Source organism: Thamnophis sirtalis, unplaced genomic scaffold (assembly GCF_051295495.1).
Source record: "Thamnophis sirtalis isolate CommonGarterSnake01/CBP01778 unplaced genomic scaffold, rThaSir2_p1.2 scaffold_3, whole genome shotgun sequence".
NCBI lineage: Eukaryota > Metazoa > Chordata > Lepidosauria > Squamata > Natricidae > Thamnophis > Thamnophis sirtalis.
Genome location: NW_028261383.1, coordinates 72,902,172 through 72,927,507, shown reverse-complemented (window position 1 = coordinate 72,927,507; position 25,336 = coordinate 72,902,172). Strand labels below are relative to the sequence as shown.

Here is a 25,336-nt window from a genome sequence, read left to right as displayed (position 1 = left end):
CAGATCTGCATGTATGATAGAATCAGTTGCTAAGTGCAAGAGACCGGTCCTTTTCAAACATGGCTGTAGTTGAAGGGATGTATCCTCGCTGAAGAGTTTGTGGCTCCAATAATTCAAATGTTTTAAAATAACTTTTTAAAGTTATTTATTTAATGGAATATAGGGTAATTTTTCATTTATAATTTAATTAAATGGCACACTTTTTAAAAAGTTGCTTCCTTATATCTATTATACTAATATTTATGATTAAACATGGCACTTAATAATAAGTTTGTCCTAACTCTGACTAAGGTTGAATTTTAAGAGTGACCAAAGACTTAATCAAAGTCTTGGTAATAAATTATGTATGTACATTTCATGTACATACAAAGAGATAACCTCTTTCATATTATACCAACCATTTAAACATTGGTATACTGATAGAACCATGTTTTGCAAGAGTTTTAATGGTGCTATCTGCAATTTGCTTTCCCATATATGCATTAAATGACTGGATTTTCCCCAAACTCAGAAAGAGAGCAGTCCAAATTACTGTAGTAGATTCTTTTCCTTTCCCGCAATGCAATGGCATGATGCAAACATTAAAAATGTCCTGGTTAATTAAACCTGCAGATTGTTTTCTTTTTGCTGTGTTACAAATACAAGGTGATAAGTCTCATTCCATAATAATTCTAATATGACAAATGAAAGCAAATATACGTGTCCCAGGATGACCCAAATCGGATCCTGCAATTCTAATATGTCTGCTCCTTGCACTGATTAGTTGGGTAATCTTTTTTGACACATTACTGAGTATACTATCACTTCTCTGCCTGTTGTTACGACCGAATGGATATTGCGTAAGGAGGAATAGTTTCTAAGGTATGTTCTGACTCTTTCTATTAAATCAGATATAACATCTAATGTTTAAATAGCTGTATGAAATAACACAATTCCCTCAAGGTAGGATTGGTTTTGGTCCCCAGAGGAAATGTTTTGCTTTCTTTTTGCTTGCAATATCTGTTTTAGCTGTGCAATAGTGTTTCTCAGGACAATGCAAGAATATTGTGAAAATAATAGGTTATGTCTTCAACACAGAAAAAGAAATGTTTAGGAGAAATACAATTTTTTTAGAGAGATTAGATGTCTTGATATGGGATAGCTATGCATAATTGGATTTTTAAAAATATATTTTTCTTCATAGGAGAAATCAATAGTCAGTAACTTGTATTTACGATAAGTTAGTATTTACTTTTAAATTAAAAGGGAGGGAAAGAGAAGGAAAACAATTAAAGTTAGGCTAAAAATATTAGTGGCCTAAGATCTTCCAAATGAACATTAAGAATAAATGATGATTTATTGCCATTAATGTTTATCTGGAATTAACATTTTAGTTTCACTACTTATGGTCTCCAGTGCTGCTTAGGAATTTAGGCGTGTATTTATTAAGGTGGTAAAACTTCTTGAGCAAAATTATTCTGGAAAATAAAGTAGTATCTAAAATGTTAAAACCTTATGTACTGTTATGTGACTAGGTAATGAACGGCTACGATGACAACTGTGGATTGAAATAAGCAGTTTTCTCCACCCCGCCCATGTATGTGGCAACTGAGACAAAGCATTAACTCATGGAAAGCAGCTTGTTTAAATAAAATGATAAGGAAGCTTGTGAAAAAATATGTATGTAATTTATAATTATAATGGAAAGATGTCAATAGAGTGTCAGTGTGCATTGGGCTAGTTGGAATATTAAAATTCAGTTTCCCCAACCTTCTGTGTGTACACAGACAATACATCAGGTTATTAAGATCAATATATTAATTGTCCTAATATAGTAATGGCTGTTGACATGTAGTATATACAATATAGTTAGTATTCAACTTATGATCACAATTGAACCAGACATTTATGTTGTCAAGTGAGACATTTGTTAAGTGAGTTTTTGCCCTGTTTTATGACTTTTCTTGCCACATTTGTTAAGTCAATTACTGCAGTTGTTAAATTAGTAACATAGTTGTTAATTAAATCTGGTTTCCCCATTGACTTTGCTTGTTAGAAGGTTACAAAAGGTGATCACATGACCCCGGGACACTGCAACCATCATAAATGTGAGTCAGTTGGCAAGCATCCAAATGTAAATCACGTGACCATGGGGACAGCATGACAGTCATAAGTGTGAAAAGTGGTCATAAGTCACTTTTTTTCAGTGATGTTGTAACCTCGAAAAGTCACTAAGCAAACTGTTGTAAGTTGAGAACTATCTATATACCAAAGGTAGGCAAAATCAAACCTTGAAATGATCTTTAGTAATCTTGCTTATGTATGGAAAAATGAAGGCCTCAGCATGTGGAAAACTATGGATTCAGCCTAAAAAAAGAAGGAAGGATGATGGAACCAGAATAAACATTTAAATTAGTTAATACTGCAAACATCCACCTGTTTAACATATACTTTTACTGTACAGGTAGTCTTCAACGTACGGCCATAATTGAGCCCAAAATTTATGTTGCTAAGTGAGGCATTTGTTAAGTGAGTTTTGCCTCATTTTACATTCTTGCCACAGTTGTTAAGTGAATCAGTGCAGTTATTAAGTTAGCACGGCCATTAAGTGAATCTGGCTTCCCCATTGACTTTGTTTGTCAAAAGGTTGCAAAAGGAGATCTCGTGATCCCGGGACACTGAAAAGGTCATAAATATGAGTCAGTTGTCAAGTGTCTGAATTTTGATCACGTGACCATGGAAATGCTGTCACTTTTTTCAGTGATGTTGTAACTTTAAACGGTCACTAAATGAACTGTTGTAAGTCGAGGACTACCTGTATTCATTATTCATTATAGTGAATGATGTTTCATTATAGGGAATATCCAATGCATCTAGAGCACGGGTATCAAATTCATGTCACGTGATGTTTGGCGATGTTTTTTGCATTTGCGGAGCTGGGGTGGGTATGGCCTATGCATGACACAGGCTGCCAGTTTAACATCCCTGATCTAGAGGACGGCAGTCTAGGTAATGTTCCACTACAGATATTTTGACTTACAATGGGTCACTTACTGGCCATTCTACATTCAAATGGAGCTACCTGAGAGGGTATTTATAGTTTCAACTGTTGTCTCCCCATCATATGACTGCATGCTGGGAGCTCAATAGCCGGGCCATATTTATGGCTGCAGCATCCTGTGATCATGTAATTTATTTTACAACAGTTTTGTCAAAAATTGGTATTTACTTCCATAGTGAAGCATTGGTTTGTTTAATGACTACTGCAAAAAGAGTCATAAAATCAGATTGATTATGTGAACCACCTGTTTACTACCATCACTGGTTGCAACCATGATGGGTAGGATTCATCATGGTCATAACTCAAGGACTACCTGTAATACTTTTATTGTTAGTTTGATAATAAAATAATAGTAAAGATGATTTTGCTTTTTACATGACTGTGTGTTTTAAATAGCTAGTGAATTTATAGTAAAATATCTCAATAGATGGCCTAGGCAATTTTATTTTAAATTGCCTGTTACATAAATAATATAAAAACCTTACATTATTTAAATATATTAATTTCTCCCGTGGGACAAAATTGGAAATTATCTTGATTGTTGTTCATCTGGATATGATATTGCATATTTTCATTATATACTGTGCATTAATTTATTTACCAAATGCAGATAGTTGTCCATATTACAACTATGTCTCTAGGCACCAAGCAATAAAAGAGTACAAACTTTAGAAATAAACTTTAAAAGAACAATTAAATAATTAAAACATAAATATAACTATTACCACAGGAGAATGCTTTCAAGATATTGCATACAATGGGTCTTCAAGCCGTGACAAATGATATTTTAAGGGAAAATCAGTAGAGCTCTGGCCAATTTTGGTAGGAGGGCCTTCTCAGCAGTTGCCCCGACCCTTTGGAACGAGCTCCCCGTGGAGATTCGTACCCTCTCCACCGTCCAAGCCTTCCGCATAGCCTTGAAGAACTGGCTCGCCCGTCAGGCCTGGGGATAAGGATAGCTACCCCTCCCGAATGATGAATGTATGTTGCCTACTATTTTATTATATGTTGTATCTTAATGTCTGTATTCCCCCTTCCCGGTTTCGTGTGAGCCGCCCTGAGTCCCCTCAGGGAAAAGGGCGGCCTACAAATTCTAATAAAACCAAAAAAAAACCAAACCAAATACCAGTGTTCTCAATCTTAGTGATGTGAAGATGTGTGGACTTCAACTCCCAGAACCCCCCAGCAAACATCTTGACAGAGTTGCTTCATAGTGAGAAGGGCAGCATATAAATTAATAAAATGAATAAAATCTTTTAAGTCACCAAGGTTTATAAACACGGACGTGTACTCTGCTAAAAGGTAACTTTAAAAGCATGGCCATCTTTTTTTTTACTACCTATCAGTAGGATCCTGTTAAAGCCAATTTAAATATGGCACCAAACCATTCAAGGAAAGAACCAACCTAGGAACTAAGGATAAATTTCATAACAGTTAAAACAATTAATCAGTGGAATAACTTGCTTCCAGAAGTTGTGAATGCCCCAACACACTGTAAAGAGATTGGCCACCATTTGTCTGACATAGTATAGAGTAGTTTCCTGCTTTAGCAGGGGTTTGGATTGGAAGGCTTCCAAAGTCCCTTCCAACTCTGTTATTCTGTTCTGTTATTCTGCCTTGTCTGGCCTTGGAAGCTAATGCGGGATCAGGCCCAGCATGTGAGGTTTTAAAAGAATAGCAGAGTTTAGACTAGGCCCAGGATGGGTGGTTTCTAAAGAATCTAAAACTAGAAGATTATATGTTTTTGGTGATTGCCATTGTTATCTGTATTATGGTTGTTAAATAAACCCCAGTCCAATGCATTTCAGAATGAATAATTTATTTGATTATTTAAGACGTAAAAGGTTAATTACTAAATTGAGTTTTCCCCTACAGGACTATTATCATTGCATATTTACATTCCATCCCAAAATATTAAAGTTACAGTAATTCAAATTAAAGAATCATAGTTAAGAATTCTTGGGCTAATCTGTAGATTTTTCACAGAATAAGTTTATAATTGCACATAGACAAACATAGTTCACCCTTTTGCTTCTGCAAGCATTGCTGTAGGAGATATGTGTTCATGTTTTCAAGAGTTCATTCCAGATCTAGTCATGGAGTCAGTTTAAATAACTGCAGAGCAAGCTATAAAAATCAGATCTCTTTCAGAGTATTGGATTGGTGTTCTACATAATTCTTATGTTTATTGCTGCTCATTTTTAGACATATAAATAGTCCAAACCAATGAAGTTATGACTGGTAGGAGATTTCTGGCTACCATCAACTAGTAATTCAATACAAGGAATAAAAAATAGAAAGCTAGCATTAAGTATTAGAAAATTATGCAGATCCTTCAAACTTTGCAAAGCATCTTAGCAGAATCCAAGCATCTAATTTGAGCATCCCTTGAACAGCCTCTGAAGTAGCCATGGAGATTGTCCAAAGGATGTGTCTGTTTTAGTGATTTTTAACTCTAAATGATCTTTCTAAAAATGGACATATTTGCTTTTAATGGCTGCCATTAAAATTAAAAACCTGCATCACTTTTAGCCAAACAATACTGTTTTAATAGAGCCATGACAGCCCTCTCTTTTCAGTGTTTTGCATAATATCCATTTTTAGAAAGGGCATATAGAGCTAGGAAGCATTTGAAAATCTATCCTTAAATCTTAATACTGAGGGCTAAAATAATGTCATCCAGCCTATTGCAAAGACAAGCAACATCCAGAATGTTAATTGCATGCAAGCTATTATTGTGATGTCTAATTTAACCCTAATAGTTTTGCTAATTTTTGTTTCACTTATGGTTTCTAGATTTCATTCTGCTCAATCTTTAATTTTTAAACGTGAATTATCTTTCAAAGGGCTGCTCATTCTGCAATCACTAAACAAGAGTTTTTAAATAAGCAACATTTAAGTTCCCCATTTTTTGTCTTGCTTTTTACAAATTGAATTTAAGTCATTTGAATAAGGGTATTAATTCTGTTACGCAACTAGTGCATTCCTAAAACATATGTTAACATATATTATGGAGAAATAAAACAGACTCTGCTGGGAATAATTGTCAAGCAACTTCAAATTGCTTGATTTTCTTCCGTAGTTCACTCTAAAAGAAGCACTCTAAAAAGAAATTAGCTTCATTTCGTAAGTGCCTCCTTGACCCATTTCTTCAGTTTGCCCCAAATTAATTGTATATGCCAGATGGTCATTATTTACACACTTAACATTTTTTCTGTCTACTATAATCTTGGAAACTGATGATTTTTCCATTGTAGATATTGAGCTTTATTTAAGACATGTTTTAGTGGGAAAAGACTGTTTATGAGCTATTCAAAACAATGTATCAGATATGAATATCATTCGGCTGCTATATTTCCATTTAGCCTTTAGAAGATTGCATGGATGTTAGAAAGTTTCTCTTTTGAAAAAAAAAAGAGTAATCTGTCCCTCCGCAATTTTGAGTCCTTAATGGTACATCGACTCTCTGTAACATACGTCTTCTCTCCCTTACAAATAGTGTATTCATCTAATAAATGAAGTTGATGTTTAATAGAAAAGTACAATGAACCATACATAACTGATATAGAAGAAAAGGAAAATGCTAAATTCTTCTACATGCCTGGAATTAAAGAGAAATTATTTATTTTGAAATAATTCTTAAATGAGAAAGTGATTTTACACATTGCAAAGAGCTATTTGCACCATAGTGTGTTTTTTAAATTAGCTATCCTTGGTTTATTTCACACTATTTGCTAAAGTATACAACATTTCCAGAAGGCTTCTTGTATACCATCTGTGCTGGATCAAGAAACTGAGAGGTGACATCTGATATAACAAACTTTATCCATCCAGAATTAACTCCTCCAAACATGCTAGAGTTGGATGCAGTATAGGAACCTAACCAAAGACTGCCTGATCAATGGGAGGGCAGAAGAGCAAGAACCACAGCTTTGTATCTACCTCAACACCCGTAGCACTAAAAGAGAAAATAAAGAAGAGCAATACATCTGGTCCCACACTAATGTTTCCCAAGCCTACCTTTTGATACCAAATCTTATTGCTATTGGTTGGAGAACGTGATCACTGATAGATTTTGCTTTGCTTTGCTCTTGCAAGAGCTTATTGTAGTCCACTCTGAAGAACACAAATTATCTTTTGTTTATCCAGTCATGCAAAGCTGTTACCTGAACAGTACTATACATTTGCATCTGGTGTCTATTTCGTTAAAAAAACAAGATAGAAGAACTTCACTTGTATAATGTACATAATTCCTTTCGTGTGTATGTTGCTGGCACAGTATAATTAAGCCATATATGACTGAAAGTGAGATTTAATTTCTGCACTGAAACAGCACACATTTGAACTTTCAAAATTAAGGTGTTTAAGCAATTGCTCTTCCATCTGCAAACTGAGTTACATAGGAAGGACATATTCAAAGAAATATCCTCTGCAAGAAAACAGTATTTTATCTGGTGCTGCCACATTCGTCATTAGCTATTATGCTGCTTTCAGGCATTGAGCTAAGGACTAATAAAGCAAAACAGCAACAGTGCATTGAATTTATTCAATATGGTTGAAAGTCAATAAATCTCTATTGGGCACAGGTCATTCTTCTTAGTTCAGGTGATTGTGGGCAATGAAGTTCTTGTTAGTTCAGCACTGGGTGTGTCCTGATTTCCTTGTGTGGGTTAAGCTGCATTTCATTATTCACTCTGCCAACACATTTCATAAATGTAAAAATGTTTGTCTCTGGGGTTGGTTAAAGAATCAAATGAAATATGTATTTTCATAGGTTTCTTATTCTGTAATAATCTAATTGCTAGAAATCCTGTCTTATTAATAATAGGCAACACAAAAGTATTGCTTGATTCCTTATGCTTGTCTTCTCTCAGCAGGAAAGGCTGCACTAAACAAGAAACTTGCAGCACTGGTTTGTTCAGTGGCATACCCATATATGAATTCCGGGTTCACTGGTTTCCTAATAAACCAAAATTTGTTCTTTGGTTTTGGTTCCAGATTTGTTAGATAATAGCAGGTCGGAAACGCCAGTTTGGATAAAGTAGTAAGCAAACTAGCCATGGTAGAAAAGCCCGCATAGCAGAAAGCAAGCAAGAACAATTAGATTGTGTTCATTTCAATTTGTTGTTGAATCTTAAACAAAAATTCTAGCTTTCTGCTCTGTGAAACATGCAAGAATCTGATTTTTTTTGTAAAAAACAACCCTTTCTTAGAAATTTTAATATGTCACTTCTTAAAACACTGATAAATGTTATTTGTCAAGTAAAAAGAACAACATGTCATCATTCCTGAACCGGGGCCTTGAGGCTGTTAAAGACTGGATGAGAGCTAACAAACTGGTACTCAACCCGGAAAAGACCGAGTGGCTGTTGTGTTTTCCTCCCAAAAATTTGGCTAACGTTCCACCAATCAGGCTGGGGGGGCAAAACTTATCCCCCTCAGATAGGGTCCGCAACTTGGGAGTCCTCCTGGATCCACAGCTGAGTTTTGACCACCACTTGTCGGCTGTGACCAGGGGGGCATTTGCCCAGGTTCGCCTGGTGCGCCAGTTGCGGCCCTACCTGAACCGGGAGGCTCTCACAACGGTCACTCGAGCCCTTGTGATCTCTAGGCTGGAATACTGCAATGTGCTCTACATGGGGCTGCCCTTGAGGAGCATCCGGCGACTTCAGCTAGTCCAGAACGCGGCCGCGCGAGTGATCATGGGCGCACCACGGTTCGCCCATATAACACCAATCCTCCGTGAGCTGCGCTGGCTACCTGTTGATCGTCGGGTGCACTTCAAGGTTTTACTTACCACCTATAAAGCGCTCCATGGTAGTGGATCTGACTATTTGAGAGACCGCCTCCTGCCAATCACCTCCCTGCGTCCCATCAGATCGCACAGAGTAGGCCTCCTCCGAATTCCATCCGCCAGTCAGTGCCGACTGGCGACTACGCGGAGGAGAGCCTTCTCAGTTGCTGCTCCGACATTATGGAACAACCTCCCCGTGGAGATCCGTACCCTCACCACAGTCCAGGCCTTCCGCACAGCCGTTAAGAACTGGCTATCCCGTCAGGCCTGGGGATAGGATTACTCTCACCCCGCCCGAATGTTGAGTGAATGTTGTGTTTTTACGATCAATTTTCTTTTAATCACGATTCCTTTCTTTTTAAGTCTTGTCTTGCACTCCCTTCCCTTCACTGTTGTAAGCCGCCCTGAGTCCCCTCAGGGAAAAGGGCGGCATATAAATTTTCAATAAAATGAAAAAAAAAAATGAAAAAAAAAAAAATTCCTGTCATGTTGGTAGAACATAGTGGCTTGTTTTTGTGCCCTAGCTGAAGTAATTTTATAATGCAGGAAAAATCACTCTGTTCAGAATATCCATCTGAATGACTAAACCCTAATGTCATTTAATTGAGTATAGGTAATCCTCAACTTACGACCGCAATTGATCCCAAAATTTATGTTGCCAAGCAAGACATTTGTTAAGTGAATTTTGCCCCATTTTACAACTTTTCTTGCCACAGTTGTTAAACGAATCACTGGAGTTGTTCAATTAGTAATACTGTTAGTGAATCTGTCTTCCCCATTGACTTAGCTTGTCAGAAAGTCACAAAAGGTGATCACATGACTCCAGGACACTGCAACCGTCATAAATATGAATCAGTTGCCAAGGTTCTGATTTTTGATCTTATAACCCTGGGGATGCTGCAATGGTTCCAAGTGTGAAAAGCAGTCATAAGTCACTTTTTTCAGCTTTGTAACTTCAAACGAATCGTAAGTCAAGGACTATCTGTACTGTAGGGTTTTCAGTGTTGGGGCATGTACATAACAAACAACATTTCTTTTTAATATCTTAGATAAGACTATCCTTACATTTTGTGGGCTGTGACATATAAATTGTATGAAAAACTATTTCATTTTCTCTCTTTGGAATTTTTCTACATTCAGATTCTGATATTGTAGCACATGTAATTTTAAGCACCTTTGTGCAGCATGCCTTCCTATAAATATCTCTTTTCCTCAGATTAAAAGAGCAATACTTCTTTATCTTGGGATTATTTTGATTGCTCTTTATAGTTTTTTTTTCATTTCTAGAATTGTGGAGATGCTGCTGCTACAGTATATTACTTCTGTATGAATCCTTTTGTACAATGTCCCTTGTGGATTTATCCTAAGCATCTATTTGGTTTTTTTAGGAATAGAATGAAGGCATGCTAGAAGGTAGGCTTATGTAGCATGGATCGTTTTGTATCCTTTTTTTCTTTCTAGAATGGAGTTATCTATGTACCATGTGGTATTCTTGGTCATTGCCCAAGAAATTGAATAAATGAAGATTCTGGCATAATTCTCAATTTCTTCTTGAGTTTATCTTTTACACAGCAGCTGCATGTAGATGAATATTTTTGTTAAAGTCTCCACCCTAATCCCAATAGCGTTCCCCTGTGAAATAAACTTCCAATCAAAACATTAGAAAAGTTAAGATTTATTTTGCATATTTTCCTTAAAAAGCAAAAAGTCCCTGTAAAAATTGTAAACCTGCCTTCAAATCTATAGTACTTAATTTTTTAAATTTTTAATGATTGCCTGTATCTTGAAGTGAAATAATTACAAGGGGATAATGTCATTTATATCATTTGAAGAAATGATATTAAAAAATGTTTATATAGAAAATAACTAATTATTTTAATGTCGCAATGTATTGTTCAATGTTGTGCTATCATTAGAATCTACTATTGATTTGATAAAAGCATTTATGATTGATATCGCTTGCTTGATTAATTTATGTACCTGACGGGCATATATCATTGAGCAAACGGAAGCTATTTTGAAATTAGACATTCCTTAAAAAGTGTTGGCTGTCAATGTTTCCTTGTTAAATTGTTTTATCAAAACATAGTTGGATATTACATGCCTTTCTTAATATTGAAATAAAAATATTTTCATTACCTAAGTAGCATGTAGTATAAGAACATGAGTACACATGTCCAGGAATTACATAATAAATAGAGCTAGGCTGGGATCTGGACAGAAGTAGCAATATTATTGGTATCTAAAACATATATATATTTGGCATAATACTGCATTTTCTTGAAAATATGTATGAGAGAGTGACACCTACTGACTAGCAAGTATGAATAAAAAAATCTAAGCTAAATGAACGTTTTCTTCTGATCTCCTTGAATATGGCATATGGAACAATTGCATGATTTAAAAAGAAAACTTGCAAATGAATAGAATAGAATAGAATAGAATAAGCTGGAACCTTGGAGGTCTTCTAGTCCATCCCCGTGCTCAAGCAGGAGAACCTATACTATTTCACATAAGGGAATTTCTAGACTCTTCTTAAAAACATCCAGCGATGGGACGCTCACGATTTCTGGAAGCAAGCTGTTCCACCGGTTAATTGTCTTCAGTATTTGGAAGTTTCTCCTTAATTCCAGGTTGTTTCTCTCTTTTGATTAGAAACAACCATTGTTTCTTGACCTGCCCTCCAGTGCTTTGGGGAATAATTTGACCCCCTATTCTTTGTGGCAGCCACGCAAGTACTGGAATACTGCTATCATGTCATCCCTAACTCTTCTTTTCTTTTGCCTAGCCAAACCCAAATCTTGCAGCCGGCCTTCATATGTTTTAGTCTCCAGGCCTTTGATCATCTTAGTTGCTCTTCTCTGAACTTTTTCCAAAGTTTTAACATCTTTTTTGTAGTATGACCAAAGTTGGTTGCAGTATTCCAAGTGTGGATTGAAGTAGAGTGGGAATATGTTAACAGAAGAAATTGAAGAATCATGGGACAGTGTTAATAGAATAGGAATTCTAATTCTGAATTTGTATTGTAATGTAACTGATGAAACTACATATGCACATGCTCCATAATTTTAAAGCAGCAGAGATACTAGCTCTGATTCTCATAATTTCAGTTTACATTTTATTTTACACAGATGCATATCACTTAGAAAGCAAGGGAAGGAAGAAATGCAAGAAAATGAAGCTACTGCATATGCTGCACAGGAAAGAGAGGGGCTTAGTACCCTGTTTTTTTTTAAAAAAAGACATGGAGTGAAATTTCTTAGAAACAGGAACAAACTAAATTCAGATCTTTGCTTGCTATTTGTTACATATATCAAATGAAATATTTGACTTGCTAGTATACATGTCCTAGAAGTGCTTCTGCAAGAGAAGTTACACAATTCCATGCACAGGAACATTTCAGGATGTATCAAGGATAGTGGGTGTGAACATGCAATCAAAACTTCTAGGCAGGGTTTTGATTACACAAGTCTCTGTCAGTTTGACTCTTTTCATACCTGCCTGCCTGTTTGTTTGTTTTTTGGATTTCAAAGCTGCCTGACTAAAAAAATAAACAGGTGGGGAAAAAACATTGGATCGACTCATTTCTTGTTTTAGACAAGAGGGATGAGGAAAACTGCAGAGGACCACTAATAAACCTAATTTTAAAAAATTATAGTTAAGTGGGTCACTAATAATAAACATTCAAATTATTCCTTTTTTAATAAGTCAAGGATCAAAGTTATACTACATATACTATTTTTAGGATCTCATGTGACTTTCACTATTTGTTCTGACATACAATATGCACTCAGAATTTAGAAATTTTCCTTCGCTAAAAGTCAGGTGAATCTGATAGTATTTTTAACACTTAAATCTATAGTAATTGCAAATTAATTTATTCAGATTTATCTACTCAGTCTTTTGAAAGGCAGCTATTTTCTGTAATAGGTTGTAAAATGGATTACTTCTTGTACCCCATTGTATCCCATTCAGATGAAGTTTGGCGATTTTAGAATGTGAATGTTTATGAGAGAAAACAAAGACAATTCCAATAATAAAAGTAGAAATTTGTGAGCAGATTTGAAATATAATTTATTTATGCTTTCTTAATTCTTATTTTTACTTGGTATAATTGTTGATTTAATACCATTGTCTGGTCTTTCTTCTATAGGTGACTGCTGAGCTGTGAATTATGGCACCCTTTTTACGAATATCATTCAACTCTTTTGAGCTAGGACAAGTCCAGAATCAGGGAGAGCAATTACTGCCTTTCTGCGCAATAAAAATGAAAGAGGCTTTGACTACAGGTAAAATAAAAATGATTTTGACTTTGTTTTTAAGTGGATCTCTCTCAAATAGTCTGAGAAAACTGCAGTTGAATCCTGAGCATGTTTACTTAGAAGTAACTGCCTCTGAGTTAATAGGAAAATATTATTTAAATTTCAAATACAGCTGGTGGATCAAAACATGTAAGACACTTTAATATAAGGGTTTGATTTCTTTTAGCAGTATTCAGGTTAGCGGGATGGGTTGGATCTTGTTCTGTTACTTTAAATCAAAAGCAGATTTGTTTGTTTGTTAAAGCTGTTTTATTTATTTATTTATTTGTCAAATTTAGAAACTGCCCATTTCCCCATATCTGAAGCAAATAAAACCAGTTAACAAGTTAACATTTTATTTTTTATGGAAAAGGGACAAGTACATGCATAGGGATGTTGTAGCACCCACCCACCTACCCCCCAAAAAACCCAATTGGTGTGTGTGTGTGTGTGTGTGTGTGTGTGCGTGTTTGTTTGTTTGTTTGTTTGTTTATGTTGACCATTCACCAAGTGACTCTGGGCAGCTAACATGGGTTAACTCATAACTTAGCCAGCAGTGTATTATTATCAAAGGTAATCTAATTTCTTTTTAACACCAGCATCACCGCCATATTTTATGCATCAACCTTCCTCTTAAAAATCCAGAGAACTAGAGAAAACAAATCTATTTTATGCTTGTCATTTATTTTCATTACTCATTAAATTGAAAGGGGAACCAAACTGCTATTAAATTGCTTTATGTCTTGTCTAATTTTCCATTGCTTTTTGCAATAACTTGCTGAGACAGCTTGAAAAAAATCATTTTTGTCTCCTATCAAAATTCTCCCTACTAGCCAAAGAGCAAATAATAGCAAATAATAGGTTCACACACTGTATGAAGGCATAGTTTGGCTTATTTAGTTTTGGTTTAGGATGAAGTGTGAACCCACCCCAATCTTTAATCATTTTAGGCTTGTAAATACATTTAGGATTATTAATGTATAGCATGTGTATTCCAACAAAATGCCCTCTATGGTCAACTAGCCCAACTACAAAATAACCATTTAGCAGAAGGCATCATGATCTTTCTCTAGCCATCTAGGATGTTCTTTACCATCTCCCTGCTGTTTTCTTATTTTCTGGGCAAGATTCCAAACAAAGTGGTACTATGGAGCTTTTTTTAAATTTTTGAAGAATGTCTTTCAGAATTGCAAGGCATGGCCAGAAATATATATGATGCTCAAGGTTGGTTTCTTCTCATCCCTTCTTTAGGTCAGGTAGATTCTCACTCTTTTAAAATTAATGATAATTATTTTTTTAAAACAACAAATTAAAGGTGGGTTTTTAGGGCAAGTGTCAATCTGCTGTCTATAGATATACTGGCGACCCTACCAACTATATTGTTTATGTAAGGTTGTACAATTCTGTGTACAACTCCCAGAAGATCTGACCTATTTGCAGAGAGTAAAGGAAGATGAGCTTGATAGAAATATACAGGAGCAGGGATGACAATTAGCAACCCAGGATCCCATTGCTGAAGTTCATTTTTCTTCCCACCATTTTCTTGTCAAATCAACCTGAATATTGTTAGTTTGCAGCTATTTTCTTAGACTTTTATTATTCTGTGTCCCTTAACATCATCACCAGCACCTTGGATGCTGCTGAACATTTTCTTTTTGATGTAGCCTAGAAGTATCATTGTCCTTTTCCACTTGTGCCCATTAAAAAGCCCACTTAACCATTTTCATTTTGCAGTCAGTTTCAGGGCATGGATCAAAAATACTTAACAGTACATACCTCTTCCCATTCCTCTCTTCCTGTGACTCCAAGCTAATTTAGATGCTGCTAAGATAAAATAAAAGAGAAATGGAGAAATGGGAAAATGAATATTATAACATGAATATTATAACATATAATTTTTTTTTTCTGAAGGGGGACTAGTATAGATCTTTTTCGAGTTATTTAATTCTCATCAGAGAATTAATTCTCTCGTACATATATACATACATACATACATACATACATACATACATACATACATACATATTCATGTTTTATTAATTCCCTCACATTAACAACAAATTGAATGTTTCTATATTTGTTCTGAAATGGAAAAAGCTTTTATCTATAAAATTATAATGTGAAAGTGTAGTTCAAGGATATATTAAGTATTTTGAAACAGTGCATGCATGCTATTCAACAAAATGGATATATTTTATGAATTCAGGATCATGATCTGTAGTGTATATCAGTATATTCAGTATCTTTAATACTTTATGCATTAATACAGTACGAGCCATTAATAGTTGATGCTTTATTGTGCTTGTGTTCAGATGTAATAAAATAATTCCTCAGATGTTAGGAGGGATGCAATTATTATCTTAAACACTAAAGTGGGAGATAATATACTTGAGGCCTCCTTTCAGAAATATAAAGTGCATTTGGAGTTCAGTTATTCCTTTTTAGTTTAGAAACAAATGATTTCATGCTGTGCTAAACCAGTATATCTTAAGCTGTCCTAATGGAGTGAGAAAATGCAAGGTTTTACATGGAATATTACATGATTTATGAATACAGAAAGACCATTTATTTATCTAATAATTTTGATTAATGTTATTTCATTCATTTATTCAGTTTGATCTTAAAACGGTTCATGATAAACATAAGTAAAAAGTTGCAACAAAATACTATAAAATGTCTTCATTTAAAATGATAGATAGAAAAAGGAAAACAAAATAGGATTTGTCATCTAACATGTTACATATTTCCCATGACATTTTCCTACTAGTCTGGCTCATTATTTTGTAGCTTGTATTTGGACCATAGTCAGCAAAGAATAAAAACAATTGTTTTCCAGTGTTGCCATGGAAATCTGAGCAAACATAGAAATAAAGAAACAACAAACATACCTAAGAAAGAGAATTACATTGGCATGATTCAGACATTAAATAAGATCTTTTGTTTGAAGTTTTGTTTGTTTGTTTGCAAAAGAGTATGCACCTCAGTAACTAATCCCAGTCACCATATTCTTACATAAATTCAGCCATTATTATACCTTAAAGTATTATAAAGTAAGGGGGACATTCAGTGAAAACCTGGTGAATCATGAGAAACATTTTTTTTAAATCTGACAATACTTTAGAAAAAGGAATGGAACACAGATTCAAGGACCATATTTTAAAAAGACAAGAAGTCCCATCTTCATCTCGATTAAGTTTTACAAATCCTTCAGAATCCTTTGATCACTGTGTGTATATATATACTTTTGGGTCTAAAACTAATTAGTGACTGAATAAAAAAGTGAGTACGGTACAATGGAAGTACTGTGCACTGAAGGTGCATAGTCATAAATGAATGAGAATCCAATTGCAAATGAATGTCTAAAGGGAGAATGAATGGGTTAAGACAGAAGGAAAGGATGAGAAAATTGTGGTTGGAATTGAAAAGATCCTCAAAAAAGAGAGATGTCAGAAGTTTAAAGAACAAAGATAGCATATGAAACAATGTGTGGATTTAGTGGAAGGATGATTTGGAAGGAGAGAAAGCTACTAAGAGTCTTAGTTAATGGCTTCATGTAAACTAGATTTAGTTATATATTATTTTGTTTTCTAATGCCTTCATTTCTTTGACTTACCATTTCTTACTTCTTCAATTCTTGACCTAGCAACAGTGAAGGGGCCAATACAAAATAACTATGAATAGATATTGATTGTAAGATTTATAATTTCCTTAAAGTTGTTTAAATATTTTTTCTTTCCTTAATAAATTGACCATATATTGTTTCAATATGTGATGAAGTACAGAGCTTTTCTTGTCAACTTGTCATCCATACCTTTTTGTTTATTAAAGAGAGAGGAAAAACTTTGATTCAGAAGAAGCCCACTATGTATCCCGATTGGAAAACTTCTTTTGATGCCCACATCTATGAAGGACGTGTGATTCAGATTGTCCTCATGAAGGCTGCAGAAGAACCATTGTCTGAAGTGACTGTAGGCGTATCAGTTTTAGCTGAAAAATGTAAAAAAGGCAATGGAAAAGCAGAATTTTGGGTGCGTATTAATTTATGAGATCAATTATTTTTGTCATTATTTACCTTGGACCAGAAGTGGCATTCAGCCGGTTCTCTCCGCTGTGGGCAAATAGGTAGCCGTGGCTCCGGGAGCTTCACCCACCTGCCCCGATGTAATGCACAAATACTGCGCATGCATAGAAAGCACGCTTACATTTGCAAACCGGTAGGGGAGATAAGTGAATCCCACCGCTGTCTTGACCACTAAAGTTCAAAAGTAGGACATCAAAAAGACATCTTGTTTCCAGTGAACCTATTTATTTAGCCTCGTACAGGCTTCAGAAACAACTAGATGTAGTGCTTTCTTTGTGATGTGATCTTCTGTAGGTAATTTCCTCCTTGGACCTGATACTTATGTTACTAAGGCTTGGATTACCAGTTTGATTTAGATCACATTTTGTGGAATACATTTCCACAAAATTTGGAGGGTATCTAAAAATGATAGAAATATCAAGGGTATAATTGTACTCCAAGAGAACTCTCCTGGATGTCCACTGACATCGACTGTCTCATCTCTTTAATATAAACAAATAATTTCAAACTTCTTTAATTTATTCTTTTATTGCTGCTTATGAGAAAAAAATCCCAGAAAACCCTTCTTTTCTTTTTGTATTTTTTTAAAGAAGCACTTTCTGTGTGTTTTTTATTTATCTATTCCCCTGAGTACATAGCAGACAGAAAGTGCTTCAGCTAAAAACAACACTTTTAATAGATTTTAAACAGACGTTGGCAGTGGGCTTAAATGTACCACCATTTCCCCTTTTCTAGAGTGTTCCTGGACCCTTAGAAATTAAAGATGTTATTCAGCAGAAAGAACATTGTGGGGTATCTTTAGACCAGAGCACTGCTATTTCTTTGCCAGCTATTAAAAGAAAGAGGAAAGTCCTTTGCTTGGAGAAATTGGAAAGATTATGATTGGGTTGTAGTAGGGTTTTCATTCAAGGCATTCAGGAACTACAGGCAAACCCGTGCATCTTTCCTTTAGGACCAAACTCTTTGTGTTCAGTTTATAAATTTCTAGGGTTATATGAGTCCGGGATTATTCCTCGGTCCCTAATTAATAGGAACCTAAAGATCAAGCCTCCAGAAATGATGTATGATGGAGGGAGGGAGGGAAGGAAGGAAGAAAGGAAGGAAGGAAGATCTGAGGAAAGCAGCTTTTCCTATTCCTCTAACAGGTGTTTTCAACCTCAAGAACTTTAAGTTGGGCTTCATTTCTCAGAATTCTTGAACTTGAAGTCCACATGCCTTAAAGTTGTTCAGGTTGAGAAACACTGCTCTAGGCAATCACTTGCGGCATTTTTAATAGCAGAAAGATCATTATAGAGTTTTACTAAAACTGGCAAGTAATTCAGATGTTTCTTCCTTTTTAGCTTGATTTACAACCTCAAGGAAAAGTACTCATGGCTGTACAATTTTTTCTAGAAGATGGAGGTAAGAAAGCTAAGCCTGCTGATATATACTGGTAGTAAACATTATTTTGAAATATAATGTGAAAATCCAAATATGAATGGATATTTTCCTGTATATTTTGAAAAGAATGTTTAGTGAGTTGTTAGGGATGTCTTAACACCTTGAGCAGACTGAATCTCACCTAAACCATAGGGATTATTTGAAGTGAGTGCAGTAGTAAGAAGGGTAGACTATATCAGCTGATGTGGAGTTTGAGATTGTTTGTCATCTCAACACAATAGATGAGTATTCCTTTAAGTGCAGTCCTTGAAATGGAATAATTGCAAGCAAAAAATGGACAATTAAATGTACAGCTTTTCCAGTTCGTCATGCAAACAGCATATTTGTAACTTCCCTTCAACATCATATCATAAATGCTCTGTAGCTGTGTCTAAAAAATTGGATGACACTCATGGTAAGGCCACAGACTTTCTGGCCCAATACAGCCAACCAGAGTCACTTGCTTGAAATGCATGGCTATAGAAATTGAATTAATTAATTAACCTATGTGCAAGTTTCTGCTAACCATCCTTCCGGCCACTTTTTTTCAGCCTGAACTATCCATGCAAATAGGGGGAACTAGACTCTGTTATCTCCAGAAGAAAAGGTTAAATAGTGGTGTGCAGGAGCTTGTTTGTATTGTGAGAGCCCAGGACATTGGGCTACTGCAGGTCTAGGCAAAAAAATATACCCATTCTGGTGGGGACAGAGGTTGCTTCTGATCAACAGCAATTCCAAGACTAGAGAACCATAACCTCTCGAGCCCCAGCTCTAACTATAACACCTACTCAACACTTGGTCTTGCCTTTAAAGATCCAGATCCCTGGATGCCCTTTTGTCTGAACTCATAGTATGATTGATTATGTTGCACATATCAATAATTTCATTTGCAGAGACTTGGCAGAATTCCAAAACATTCAGGTTTTTGTGTCTGTAAAAAGAATGGATGGATGATCTTATCTCACCATGGATTTGGCTAAGGATTTACTGGAAATGGAGATGATATGTTAATTAAGAGCCAATAGTTTTTTTTTTAGGATGTGGAAAAACAGACTCAATCCACGGTGAAATGCCCAAAAGGATTTTATTAAATGGTTAATACAGTATTGTAAATTTTCTCAGTTGGCTCAGTAATTGTTTCTCCACAGGTATATCTGCTCCACCTGCTTGTGAATCTTCCACTATGCCAAAACACATGTAGAGAAACTAGAATTCAGTCTAGACTCTGCTGATTTAGGCATTGCATGGATCAATAATCATGGTCCTCAAATCATCTAGTCAGAAAAAGTCATTTGCTAGCTTTTTTGATGTGAAAATTTTAATAATGATTAAAAACCTCTTTTATAATGTATTTATGCTAAGAAGTTATTTTTAAGTATCCAACATCAAACTAAGACTAGCCTAATCTCAGGACTTTTAGGAAACACTTACCATAGAAAATGCCAAATGGAAGCAGGGGAATTATATAACTTCATATAATTTGACATCCCAGCAAGGGTTCTTCCTTAGAGCCAAATTTAATATTTTCATCAGTTCCATATGAAAAATCTGACATATGAAAAGTTCTTATACCCTGTTGAACCTCTGCTGTAGAATTAATTCTTCATGTGTGGAAATACAACTGAAAAAATATCTTCCTTATTACTACATGCTCCAGGTTGCTATATTATATTTTATATGAAGTTTCTCCTCTTTTTTAGGAAATAAAAACTGGGGATATGTACTGGAAATCACTTTTCATTTTTGACACTTTCCTGAGCATAATTTTGGAGCTCATCAAAACAGTCCAGGGTCTCCTCTGCAAGTCCTTTTATAAGAATGTGAGCTTGTTCACTTCAGCCTATGATCCAACTTGGATTGAAAATGCTGATGTTCTAATGCAGAGCAAAAATGCATTCCTTGCCCTTGCTCTTCTCTGTTTTTAATAGCCTCTGCTTAAAAAGAGGATGTTCCTGTGTGCCTCAAGATTCAGCTTCAACCACTTATTTCCCCATGCTAAGTTTTCCCTCTCGGGGGCCATAACTTCGTGGAAAGCAGACACAAGGTTTCTGATATTGCTTCATCCTTCCTTCACTATTTTTAAGTTCATGAAAGTCTTTGTGGTGGAGTGTTGTGATCTTATGAATTCCAGCTAAGTACTTGGGAGGAATATTTGCCCTTGATTCTCTTATCACAATAATTGGCTCGAGGAAGGAGAACAGAATACAACAAAATATATTACATAGTTAGCATACTAATAGAGAACATCTCAAGGTGATTTAGAACTGTAGCAATAGCTTTCCTAGAAGCGCCCAGTTTATGTCTCCTTATTCAGCTCATAAGCATGTTATATTGTATATTATGTCTTGGATGGAATGTGTCTCATATGACAAATATCGTATTAATTACTTGTAAGATATCAGAGACATCATTTCCTTTCTATTCTAAAATAATTGTGGAAGGACCTGATCAAATTAGGAATCTTATGTAAGTGTAATTCAAAGAAAAATGAGCAGACTTTTAATTTTTATTCTTTATTCCTCTTGTTTTAGTAAATTACTTTTACTAAATTACTTTGTAGTAATTTAAATAGCAAATAGGTCAGGTCAATTCAGACAAATTTAGTAGATTGGGTTGTAGTAATTTAAATAGCAAATAAGTCAGATCAATCACCAAAAGATGATTTCCAGTATACATCCCCAGTTTTTCTTTCCTAAGTCTGCCACAGCACTGATACATGTTTATTGTGATCAAAAATCAAGAACAAGACTGGGATCATGGCAATAGGCAATGATTTTAAAGCCCTTTCATAGATTTATCTAGTTTGGTTTGAAATATATCCTTATATTCATGATGCGTGTGTTTTTTCTAAAATATATGAGTAAAGCACATTTTGTATCATCTTGATTATCATAGTGTAGCAGTTTGGCTTCCCTCCTAGTTTTAAACATATTTACTAGATTCAGTGGCAAATGTATTTCTTTGGATTGTAATCTGAGCTATTGGAATAATTTTCTACACTGAAAATAAGCTGCTTAGCATGCTGTTTCATTGCTTTAGAATTCAAGATCCAGAAATGCAGCTGTTCCATTCACTTTGAGAGACAGTGAGCACTAAAGATGAGTAATGCACATATACAACAATAGTTTTGAATTAGTGATGCTCTTTTTAGTATAAGACTAAGCAAGCTGATTCCAACTTTACATTTTCCACGAACAAAAAAAAGTAACACTTTTGTTGGAAGAATACAGAATTTAGGAAAAAGATGGTTCTCCTGTTCTGAAACCTAACTATAATTTCACACAAATGCACACACTCCATAAGATCTCTTGCAATAAATTACAGGTAGACCTCAACTTACGACCACAATGGAGCCACATATTTCTGATGATAATCTATCCACCCAGTAATGGATGGGTGGATAGATAAGGTTGATGATAATGATAATAGCAATAGCACTATAGCAATAGCACTTAGACTTATATGCCACTTCATAGTGCTTTATAGCCTCTCTAAGTGGTTTACAGAGTCAGCATACAATCGGGATGAGGAGGGAGAGGGATGATTACTGGTCTGCTGCCTCTCTGAGAATTGTGGAAATGCTGTTATATCTAGACAACATTAAGCAAAGAAGCCTTTATTAAATAACTGCATGCTCACTCTCAGTATTCTTTATGCCATTAATCCTTATTGGTCAGAAATAGTAAGGCATGATGCTTTTTCTTCAGCATTGCATTTATGGCTATTTTATTTATTGTCTGGCTGTATATTTTAAAGCAGGCATGAATTTTGGTTGCAACATAAAACTGCTAAAACAATGTTTGAAAATACTCACTTCCTGGTAAAGGAAGAAACACTGGATTTTTTTAGATGTTTATATTACATATAAGTTTATTATACCAATCTGTTAATTAAACAAGTTGTCAGGGTTCCAAATAGCATCCAAAATTAAATCAGAGTCCAAGGCAATGTATTGCTCAAAGTTCCAATTTACTAAAAGAGCCATGTTGGCACATCTGGGAAAACCCGAATCTGAAAGCTTCCAGATTTTCCTCACCCAGCTGAAAGTTCAAGATCTTGCTCCCACACACACAAGTCCATCACATGGTCCAATCTTCCACTGCCATGCTGGCAGTTTCACCCATCCAGTTCCTGTTAGATGCAGAGGTGCAAAGACAAAGGATGGCCTTGGCTTTCTAGAAAGAATTTTGTTATGGCTACATATCATCTAACTCCATACAATCCCCCCTCCCATATTCCCACCAAAGAAAATGCATAGTAGAATAATAGAAAGTGTGGCAGGCTAAAGATCCAAAAGAAAAGATGGCTACAGGCTTGACACAAGTAGTTGGTGAAAATTAAGAGCATACAATCAAATGAAGACCAACACTTTCTCTTTTTTTCCATATATTTTTTATTATTTTTACATTTAAAACAATGCAGTACCGCGAAGTGCCTATACATTCACATTATATACAGCTAGTCACAACTATTGACCATTAGCCTACTTAATACATTATCAATCCTTCTGTCCAATCACAATATATACAGTTTGTTTCAATCTTGTCACCTTGTCTTATACCTTATCATAAAATCTATACCAGACTTCAAAAAACCAACATTTTCTATAACTTCACTTATGTTTTATTTCTTTACTTGAAGATTGTTTTCAATCAACAAAAGAAGATGAAGGAACTGTGACTATAAATAGAAGAGGAGCAATCAAACAAGCAAAGATCCACTATATTAAAAATCATGAGTTCATTGCCACTTTTTTTGGACAACCTACATTTTGCTCTGTCTGCAAAGATTTTGTTTGGTAAGTAAAATAACACTACCTTTTAGATGTCTGTTTTATGTATATAGTTCTACTACTGAAGAATTTCCATAGTTTTTATTTCATTGTGAGATTGAATGTGAGAAGTCTATTATAACCTTATTTTTCCTAAGAGAATTTCAATGTTCTTTAGGAAAGTCCTAAAAAAGTTTTATCAACTTACCTGACAATTAATAGGAATTAGTTAACAAGGAAATTAACTAATGATGTATGTAACTTCATGGTCACCACACATAATGGCCCTGATAGACTTCTCCCCTTTAAAAAGAATCTGATAAGATTTCATGGATACTTATAATGACTTTGCCTCCCTCTCCTATGGGAGTAAATACCAGGAGCAGGATCAACAATGCAGAAATGTTCCTTGTCACTTTAGGATACTAAAATTAATGCCACACTCAACAATACTACCAGGGCCTATAATGAAAGCATAATTGATTCCATTCTTATTATCACATTCTTATTTTTATCAAAACTCAGTGTCAAAGTTCTCTAAAATCTGCTTTCATAATGACTCTAAAATTTCACCATTAATAACAAAATCTGATTTAGGCAGTTTTCAACTGTTTTTTGGTAAAATCGACCTGTTTTAAATTTAGTAGCCTTCTTAGTTTTGTTATAGCTTCTAGGACAGGGATTGGCAACCCGCGGCTGTGGAGCCAAATGTGGCTTTATCATCCCTCTGCTGTGGCTCCCTGTTGCTGGTAGGCTCCACAATTGATAGGGCTTTTGGTTAGGATAGGACGCCTCACTAGGAGGAGACTCTATGGTGGGGGAACCGGATTTCTGGTCAGCTCCGGAATTGAAGGGGGGGGCTTCCGGTTAGGACTTTTGTGGCTCTTTGAGTGATTAAGGTTGCCAACCCCTGTTATAGGTAAAAATATTTTTAGAGAAGCAACAGCACTTGGGAAGAGTGAACACAGGACAGTAATTATTCTTTGTGCTTTCATCCTAAATTTGGGACTAAAAGTTCATTTTTTACCATTTATTTCAGTGTGCACTTACTTCACCATTTTCTATTGAACTGAACTTTCTTGTTTTTGATCATTGTCCTGGTCCAGGAGAGTTGTGAAATTAGTGTTTTTTATCAGCATATTGAAGGCATGTCACTTCAAAAGAAATACGTTGCTCCTCTAGAGGAGAGTGCATACAAATATTAATTAAAAAGAAATAAACTGTACAAACATGATCCTAACTAATCAACTAGTCTCTGCTACTCAAATGTGAAAATTTTCTTCTATTCACTGTTCTTTTCTGTCTATTTCTCTTATAGGGGACTAAATAAGCAAGGATACAAATGTAGACGTAAGTTTGCTGCATCAGTTTTTGTTTTTATTTATTTCAGTGAATAATTTCAATCATTAATTTCAGTTTTGCTCAATATAAATACTAGCTAATATATACTGATAGGCTGACTGAAATTTTAGAAACTAGAGAGATATATTCACAATAGTTTACTGAAGCAAGCTATAAAAGGTTAAACTCTATCTGAAAAATAAGTTTATTGTACATGATAAAATCACATAATAATAATAAAAATATTGTTACCATTAAGGTAAACAATATTATAATGCAGAAACTAAATGAAAAAGAAAAAATAATATAATTTGCTGTTTTGTGACATAGCAATATTGATTTAAAGTGACAATTGATTATAATTTGTGGGATTATTAAATTCCCCTGGTTTTTTTCCCCAAAAGATGAAATTTAATTTTTTGCACCTTTTGTTACTGTTATTTTGAAGAATGTAATGCTGCTATTCACAAAAAGTGCATTGATAAAATCATTGGGAGATGTACTGGAACTGCAACAAACAGTAGAGACACAATGGTAAGTAATACAGTATCTTACATATTAAGTAATGTTTATTCTTTGACAAAAAAAA

At 35.0% G+C, this 25,336-nt stretch overlaps 1 protein-coding gene across 5 annotated transcripts in view; it reads left to right on the top strand.

Annotated features, from left to right (window-relative positions):
- PRKCD (protein kinase C delta) overlaps nucleotides 1–25,336 on the top strand; it is a 61,751-nt gene that overhangs the window by 12,835 nt on the left and 23,580 nt on the right. For 4 of the 5 annotated variants that reach the window (XM_087709146.1, XM_087709144.1, XM_087709142.1 and 1 more), the window contains exons 2-7: nucleotides 12,988–13,123; nucleotides 16,964–17,163; nucleotides 18,557–18,617; nucleotides 23,277–23,433; nucleotides 24,725–24,756; nucleotides 25,196–25,281. In XM_087709146.1, coding sequence (XP_087565272.1) covers nucleotides 13,009–13,123; nucleotides 16,964–17,163; nucleotides 18,557–18,617; nucleotides 23,277–23,433; nucleotides 24,725–24,756; nucleotides 25,196–25,281 — 651 coding nt within the window. In that variant the 5' untranslated portion in view covers nucleotides 12,988–13,008. Of the gene's footprint in view, nucleotides 1–10,150; nucleotides 10,248–12,987; nucleotides 13,124–16,963; nucleotides 17,164–18,556; nucleotides 18,618–23,276; nucleotides 23,434–24,724; nucleotides 24,757–25,195; nucleotides 25,282–25,336 lie in introns of those variants that run through there. The other variant, XM_087709145.1, reaches the window with a different exon arrangement.